This window comes from Echinops telfairi, unplaced genomic scaffold, assembly GCF_000313985.2.
Source record: "Echinops telfairi isolate 266 unplaced genomic scaffold, ASM31398v2 ScPeMD7_7412;HRSCAF=8450, whole genome shotgun sequence".
In the NCBI taxonomy this organism is placed as follows: domain Eukaryota; kingdom Metazoa; phylum Chordata; class Mammalia; order Afrosoricida; family Tenrecidae; genus Echinops; species Echinops telfairi.
In genome coordinates, this window is record NW_022111312.1 from 7,828,375 (window position 1) to 7,837,304 (window position 8,930).

At 45.6% G+C, this 8,930-nt stretch overlaps 1 protein-coding gene across 2 annotated transcripts in view; it reads right to left on the reverse strand.

The window, feature by feature from the left end:
• VSIG10 (V-set and immunoglobulin domain containing 10) overlaps nt 1–8,930 on the reverse strand; it is a 34,912-nt gene continuing 25,982 nt past the window's right edge. The window contains exons 6-9 of one of the 2 annotated variants that reach the window (XM_004709680.2): nt 7,092–7,202; nt 6,291–6,303; nt 4,198–4,415; nt 1–3,011 (exon numbers count right to left, since the gene is read on the reverse strand). In XM_004709680.2, coding sequence (XP_004709737.1) covers nt 2,956–3,011; nt 4,198–4,415; nt 6,291–6,303; nt 7,092–7,202 — 398 coding nt within the window. In that variant the 3' untranslated portion in view covers nt 1–2,955. Of the gene's footprint in view, nt 3,012–4,197; nt 4,419–6,290; nt 6,304–7,091; nt 7,203–8,930 lie in introns of both variants that reach the window. The other variant, XM_045296785.1, reaches the window with a different exon arrangement.

The window sequence follows — 8,930 nt, forward strand, 5'->3', positions numbered from 1 at the left end:
TTTACTTCAAAATATTTTATTACATAATCTTTAAAAAGTCCAAATTATAACCTCAGGTCTAAGTTCTCTGCATCCCCCTCACCCCCGTGTAAATAAGGCAGAAGGATCTGCTTTTTTTTTCTCTCTGCAACAGTTCATGCCCAGTCCCATGGCGAGAAATACCAGTTGGCACTTATTGCATCATCATACATTTTACCCAGCAAGGATGATTTTTCCAGGGGTGATGGAAATTTCCCACCATGTGTTTTCCTGCTGTGTAGATAAAGCCTGGATGTGCTTCTGAGACGTGGAGCTAATATCAAAGCTACAGGATAGCATGCCTCCCTCCTCCCCTAGATGCTGATGTGTCGCCAGGTTCTGAAGAAAACCAGTAGTCAATTGTGTTATCTCTGATGTGTTCTCTCTTTTGGCTTCTAATAAATAGATTACATGAACTCTCAAGTTCATATCACATGCAGAGAAAAAATTTTTTAAAGCACGATGTTACCACCTGGTCTTTGCCACTTTAAGGACCACGCTCTATATGTCACTATCGACATGGCTGTGGATATGGGGACATGTTCTTTCTTTTTAAAAAGAAATCCTAATTCTTTAAATACCCTTAAAACATGATGACCTCTGGTCCTAGGACTCCCAACTGATTTGGCTATATTACGGTGCACACCAGGTCCAGGAAGAAGTGGCATCAGTCGTCGCTCCAGGCATGAGTGGTTTACAGCGTTCTGTTACCAAGATCTCAAAGTTCCCATTTGCTCGTGGAAAAACCCGGCCTCAGATATTTCCTCTCAGCAGGTGTGTGTGCGCATGTATGTGTGCACACGCAGAAGAGGAAGTTGTGGGAAGCATCCCAGTGATCTCAAACACTGTTCACGGTGTCCTAGCTTGGTTGATTTCCCTACACTGTGTTGTTTTGAAGATGGTTGCCTCCGCTGCATAATAAACTCTCAAATGCAGGGACCGAGTCATAGAAAGTCATTAAAAAGTTCCCCAGGGGGAGACTAAACTCACACTTCAGCAACGTTAGAAGCCCCCATCCAACAATCACATTCTGAAATGACTTTCATTTGGACTGGCTACCCACATGAGGTACTGTGGAACAGAAGACCTGGCCCAACCAGGAGAACAGAAATTCACAGTTCTTCCTGGACAGTGGGAATTGCAGCCAACTCCTGAGCCCCCTCCAGGTCTGAGCTGGGATCAGGACACAACACGGACTGATTTACTCAGTTGAACTTAGGTCCCTTCAGCCAAGAACAGCATTTCCCCCCTCCACATCTGCAGGGTTACTTCCGACAACCAGCTCCTCGCCTAATCAGTGTCACTGGTATCCTAGGAAAAAGTTCTTGTCTCTGTCCTAGGTTGCGTCCATTACAGCAGGATATGGAATATTTAAGAACACACAGATTCAAGTCAGATTTTCATGTGTTAGCACATATTGCTTGCACCCTTATAAGGTCCCTGCCATTTAAGAGATCACAATAAAATCAGTACAAGGAAAAAATAAATCTCTAAACTCTACAAGGATCTATCTACTTGGACGTCTCAGCAGCCTAAACTCGCTCCACATTATTTTCACTGGAAGTTCGGTCAGTGTAGCCTTGGAATATCCCTAAGAAGTCTGAAGGAACACGTTTTCCCATTTCCGAGAGGAAAACTGAAGCTGAAGAACGGATTTTTATGCAAGCCATCCCTATCGCTAGATACACCGTTACCAAACCTTTCACTGCAAAAGAAGTGAAGAGGAGGAAAGGCTGGAAGCTAAGAACATAACATCCCAGAGGCTTCTGTGTAAATGTGAAGCTCTGCAAAAGGCGTGGTGAAAATGAAGGCACTTCTCTTTGAAAAGGAGCCCTGGGCCGTGATGCGAAAGGTCAGTGGTTCAAACCCACCCACTGCTCCTTGGAGAAGAAGGATGTTATCACTGGCTCTCATAAATGTATATATAGCATTGTTTCCCAAAGTGGGTGATGCTGCCCGTGTGTGTGTGTGTGTGTGTGTGTGTGTGTGTGTTTCTGAAAAGGAGGCTGTAGGTCAAAAAAGTTTGTGAACCATTGATTTACAGCCCTGGAAACTCTAGGTAAAGCAGTTCTACTCTCAAGAATTTTCTTCAGGGAAGTACAAAGCCAATAGGAGAGCTCAGCTTATACACTCATCTGACACCACTCTTCCACGAATGAAAGGCACAGGGCACTAGCTCTTTCTGTCTGTCCACTAGCAGCCATTGAAGAAGACAGCCAACATCTAAAGACCTCTCTGGTTCCCCACAGCCAAGATCGTCTCATTTGCCTCTCACCTGTTTTATACACAATGGCATCGAGGCCCAAGGAGAGGTAAAAGCCACAACCCAAACCCATATGATAAAAAGCTGGGCCCAGATACAAGCCCGTGTGGTTCCATCAGCAAAACGTGACCCAACTGCCAGCATCTTACTAGTCTTGAAGCTAATGATGCTGCCCCTTTTCCAGGGAAATGGCATGTGTCTACTTTCTCAGCCCTGGGCTCACCTGAGCAGTGAGAGGGGGCATTTCTCTGGCATCCCATACTATTCCTTTCGCACCAGGACAACCTGGAATCATGGCACAAAGCACGGAGACACGCTGTATGTTTTTGCCCGCTCTTCCTCCCTCTGAACCAACATCTGCCACACTAGCTGCCTCTGGGGAGCAGGTGTCACAACGTGATACCTCAGATCCAGCCTGGCTACCACACTGCATTCCCAAAGCTCGTAAACACTGTTGGAAGACTGACAACAAATCACACTTTTTTGGTAAGGGGAAGGAAAGGTGTGTTTTTTTTCTCCCTCTCTCTTTTCTTTTTGCCGAGACCACCCTCCAACCATTGCTCATGTCTGACTCCCCTCGAGACAGGGGTGCAAGCCAAAACTCAATGAGAAGCTTATCTTCACCTTTGCTTCCCAAGCTTTACAGAAAAGAGCATGACGGCCAATTCCCTTCTTCAGACTGGCCCACCTTCCTCTTGAACGACGTCACTCTGCAGCTCCCTGAGGTCATCTGTAGGGGGGGAAGGAAACAGAACCAACTGTGAATGACCTCAAGAGCGTGTGTTGCTATGGCCACGGTTGGTTTTCCAATCATTTCAATAGTTTGTTGTTCTTTTCTGGGAAGGTGAAGGAGCTATCTGCTAGGATTGCCCGAGGAGTTTTGGGACAAAACAAAACTCACCGCCACCGAGTCGATGATGACGACTCAATAGTGACCCTACAGGACAGGGTAGAACTGTCCTTGTGATTTCTGAGACGGTAACTGCTGGAATAGAAAGCTCTGTTTTTCTCCTGAGGGACAGCTGGTGGTTTTGAACTGCTGACTTGGTGGATCGCAGCCCAGTGCCTAATCACAACAGCACCAGGGGTCTTCGCTTTGGGGCACAATGGGTATTCCTCCCTCCATCACCTGCTCTCTTTAAAAACCCTCAGACAGACTTTTTGGTTCTTCCCACCTGTCAGACCTTTGGCTTGCGCCATTGCCTTTTGCCCTTTCTGCTTCTGTCAATACAACTGTCCAACTCTTACCTCCTCACCCACCTCCTCTCCTACAAAGCTGCTTCATAGACCAAGTTCCCCTGAAGACTCTAGTCTCTCTCTCAGGTCCTCTCAGTTTTATATGCATCATTCAGCAGGCAATTAATCGAATCCCTCCTCATAACAGCTCTTCCATTTCTCTCAAGAGGTTGGTTAACCATTGCTTCCATTTCCATTTCCCCCACATATTTTGGCCTTGTCCTAACTGATCTTGAGTCGCTCCATGCATGCAGGTAATGTCTTTCCCCCCAATATCCTACAATGCCAGTAAGGCCCCTGGGGGGCACAAACGGTTTGCTCTTGGCTACTGACCAGAAAGTCAGCAGGTCTTCCCCACACCGCGGTGCCATGGAAGAAAGGCCTGGTAATCTGCTTCCACAAAAACGACAGCCAAGAAAACTAAGGAGCTCAGTTCTGCTGTTACATCTGGAGTTGCCAGGAGTCAGCAACAGGCTGGATTATCTTCCCCTTAATGCCAGTGTTGTACCTTTCCCGGAAGGGTAGGGGTCTTGGAGAAACCTGCCCGTTAAGATTTTGTGCGGCTGTCCCTCAGCTTCTCAAGTGCCTGATAAAGGTTACCTAACTGTCTTCTCCAGGGGGAGGAAAACCCTAGGAGATTTCCTGCAGGGAGGCTCCTCACAGCTGACGAAAGGACTTACCTTCTAGAGCCTGGAGCCCGTTCCCCATCTGTTCCAGGTTCCCATTCACCAGTGCTGTCACTTGATGAATGTGGCCATGCCTGACCGTTTCCTTTCGCAACGCCACTCTCTTGTGTTCTTCCTCCTCCTCCCTGTCCTCTACAGCAGCATCTTCCTTCTCCTCCTCTTCTTCCTCTTCTGAATCCACCAAAACCATGACATCACCATTGTCTTCCTCCCTACTTTGAAAAGGAGAAGAGCAATCAGGACAATAGCCCATGCTTCTCCAAACATCAGCCCCCACTGACTAGGAAATGGTTTTTGCGGCCCCTTGGGCAGTATGGAAGGAGGAGTCCCAGAGATGTTGTCTGGTAAACGGGGCTGTTAACCTCAAAGTTAGCCTTTCACACACAGGTCTGACTCTGAAGTCTGGGCTCTTTCTAGAGTGACAGACTCACCCTCATTCTCCAGCCCTGATGGCCTAGTGGATTCTACAGTGGGCTGCTAACTGAAAGGTCGGTCGGTCAAACCTACCACCTGCCACTCAGGGGAAAGATGAGGCTGTCAGCCCTCAGAAAGATTAACAGTCAGAAACACTACCGAGTGTTGCTTTGAGTTGGAATGGGCTTGGTGGGACTGGGTTTGGGTTTTACCACTGAATGCCAAATAATGCCCCTACAGTCACCAATGAGGGACACATCTTGTGCTTTTGATGACGCCCCCCCCCCCACCAGAAAGCACCCTTTCCTGCTTGTCACGCAGATGCCATCGTTGCAAGCACCCACCATTTCACTGTGCAATAAGTCCCCCTGCTCCCTTCCTGAACCTTAAAAACAGGTCTCCTCCTCATCTTTTGAAGGCCATTGTTCCCTTTGCTGGGAGCCTTGAAACTATGATGGTGGCTCTTAAACTCGGGACTCAGGGGTTGGCATGCCATTGCTCTCCTGAACAAGCCTACCGCTAGCTTTACCTCCCTCACCAAGACTGTTAACTTTTTAACGGAGGAAGAACATGAATGCAAACCAGTTACAGTCCTAGGAGTATCATAGTAACCCCATCCATGGAACAGAAGAGACCATGGCTCAGAGAAGGTCAGGCCCTTTCCTATGGTCCCAGGGCCTGGAACTGGCCTATGAATGCAAGAGCCTTCTCCCACTATGCCATGCTGCTGGCTCCCTGGGAAATGATCTTGGGGCACAACAGACTTCCTGGGAGAAACTCTCAAACACAGGACAAGGAGGGGTTATGGTGTCTCTTGGAAGGCAGTTTCAGGACAAGAATAGCCCACTACTGTGAGCAAGTAGAAAAAAAAAAGACTACTCTACGGAATCCTAGAGAAGGGCTCTGAGTTCTCACAGAGAGCTCCTTAGAAAATAAAATACACAAGTTCCATCTAGTTATGTGACGCCCCCACCGGGGTTTCCCTGGGGAAGAGCTTCTAAGCATGTTCAGACTCGCCTTCCAGAACATGACTTAGAACTTGTTCCTTCTTTTAGCTCTTTTTAGGAAAATACAAGCATGAACTTCTGGGCTCAACAGGTACGTATCATCTTTAGGTCTCAGTGTGATTAGCCCTGCGAGGTCTAACAGCTCACCACACTCAAATCCAAACCCACTGCCATCAAGTCCATCCCAAATCCCAGTGGCCCCGCCCCGTAGGATAGAGCAGGACTGCTCCTCTGGGTTTCCAAGTCCTTAGGGGAGCTGACAGTCTCATCCTGCTCCAGAGAAGCAGCTGGAGGGTTTGAACTGCTGATCTTGTGGGTAGCAGCCCAAATATGTAACCGACTACACCATCAGGGCTGAGAAATGAGGGTGACAGTTGAAAAGACTTTGGGTCTGGAATGCAGGCCCTGCTGTTTGCTTCCCGGATGAGTGTGCAGAAATTCTTTTACGTTGCTGAGTCTCCATCTCATCTGGAAATGGAGATGCCACCACCACCACGCAGGGGATTTAGGAAGCGGTTTGTCATCATGCCTAGTGAAGCCTGCAGAGCGGTTCCACGTGGTCAGGGCTCTAGCCACTGCTGTCACTACCCTTAAGATGGGGAACAACGCCGCAGTGAAGACAGACAAGGGGAACAGACTCTTGATATAAGTTCTGGGAACACTCACCTGAGATTTCTGCCTGCCGGGAGGAAAGGGGAAACAAACATTAATGTCCAGTAGCAACGACTTCAGCCTCCTAACAGTTTTTAATCCATCTAACATTTACATAAGGCTACACCAATGAGAAGGACACTGATCCCACGTGCATAATGACTGTGTCCATCACCATAAACAAACAGGTCAACAACAAGTGGCCCATTCCAATGGGGTACTACTCGCCCATCACAAAGAATGAAGTTTTGAGACATGCAATGAGATGGATGAATCTTGGAAACATACTGAGTGAAACAAGGGCAATAAAGACATTACAGGACAAGAATATGCTTCCATGAGCACGAAGTATTTGGAATAGACAAATGCACTAGGATTCCAAGGGCTGGGAGGCAGGACAGTAGGGAATCATTAATTGAGTACAGAGTTTCTATTTGAGGTGATGAAAAAGTATTAGATCATAATTGTCCAAATTGTAAATGTAGCTAATGCCAACTGAACTATATCTGTAAAAATGGTTAAAATGGTAAATTTCATGTTATATATAGTTTATGGAAAATAAACCCCCTCCAGGACCAGCCCCCACAAGAACCCATTTAAAATCAGCTAGAATACAAAAGAATAAAAAAAAGGAGAGAAAACACCCAACATGAGAGATGTCAGCCCAGGGGCAGTTCTTATTGCACATCTTGTCCCTATAGAGAAGACGCATATAGGCTAGGACTCTGGGTAGGAGTGTCAAAGGGGCCTCTTCCTCTGCCCTCGTGTCCTTTTAAGAATCATGAATGAGAAATAAAGGGGCCCAAGGAGTCCTACCTTTCCGGCAGAACACAGGGTTGTGGTAGAACACGAGCACTGAGATGATGCCCAGGGCCAGCAGGAGAAGGCTCACAGAAGTGCCCACAACTCCCCCGATGCTTAAGGGTTCTGTGAAAACAACCCACACCATCGCCTTCAGCATGTGATATGCATACAACTGGACAGAGGAGAGCAGCACCGAGCCCTCATCTGCCCTGAGTCCAATCTTCTGTCTTAGTTTCATGACGTGGAGTAATGGTCAATGACAAGTTTGTAAAACAGGTAAATATCTCATCTTCCTAGCTTAAACCGGAGAGGTTATGGAGATCATCAATTGAAACATCCTATGTGAAAAAAAACGCTGCAAAGTTACCATTTCTGTGTGTACCAGACATCAAGACTTTTCATAAAGGCATAGCAATCAATGAACAGTATAATTACCAGGGCCTCAATAAACAGTTTCAATAGAACAGAAACTGACCCACAAAAAAGAAATCTATATGTGACATTTTAGTGAGGAAGAGAGGAACTATTTAATAAATGGTTTGGGGGACACATGGCTATTCCAAATGGATAAAAAAGCAAAAAACCAAATCTTGATCCTGATTTTCCTCCTTCCACAAAAATCAATCCCTGGTGGATTAATGAATTAAATATAAAAGACAAATTTTAGAAGAAAATACAGAAGAATGTCTTTCTAATCTTGAAATAGAAAAGCATTTCTTAAGACATCAAAACTGTAATAATTTTTTAAACTGTAATGATTTCAAATTTCATAAAACCAACTATAATAGAAAGAGAAAAACTACAATAAGAGTTATTTCTAGCACATAAAACTAAAGAACTCACATATCTATAAGGAAAAAAGCAAACCAAAGATCATGGGAAATGTCAAAAGACAAAAAATGAAAAAAATACTCAGCCTTCTTAGTACCCAGGCTATGGTGAGATTGCATTTTCACAGCTTTTATTTTGAAATTATGAAGCCGCTAGTGAAAATGTGGATTAACTGCATAACCTTTATATATTGCTGGCAAGCACGGACACTGCGACAGCCACAGTAGAAAACAATTCGGTGTTTTCTCATAAACATTCACCAAGGCCCTCATTTCCACTCCTTGTGTATAATCCTCGAGAACCATTTGCACACGGATTGGGAACTGGGTGAAAAGGCAGCCACGGAAACTCAGTTCATTGTAATACAAAGTCCACAACCACCCAAAGGCCCACTACCAGGAAAACGAATGGCTCAATTGTGGAATAACGCCCCAAGGTTAAATGATATAGCAGCAAAGAGGTGTGAAGTAAGATTATCACACACCATCCTCAATGAACCCCAGAAACAAAATGTGGAATAAAGAGCAAATTGCTGAAGAAGAGAAACAATATGCTTTAAAACTCAAACATAAATGATGTTTTAGTTAGGAATGAATCTTGATGTGATTTTCAAAAATTAAATACATACTTTGGAATTAAAACCATGAAATTCAGGCTAGTGTTCTCTTGTTCTAAGGATGAGACCGGCAGGGTTGCCCGAGAAAGCAGAGATAGACGATCATTTGTTTTTATAAGTATGTTTCATGCAATAGTTATGACATAGGTACACACAATTGCTGTCAGGCTGATTCTAAGTCACAGCAACCTTATGTACAAGGGAACAGACTGTTGCCCAGGCCTGTGCCATGCTCCCGATCACAGGCATGTTTCCATCAGGCCATCCTTGTGGTTACTGCGCTGATCCATCTTACTGGTGGTCTCCCACACCCGCACTGGCTCACTACTTTACCAAACACAACGAAAGCGCCATTGACTGAACTGTCCGAATGACGTGTCCAAAAGCAAGCAAAAGTCTGTGTG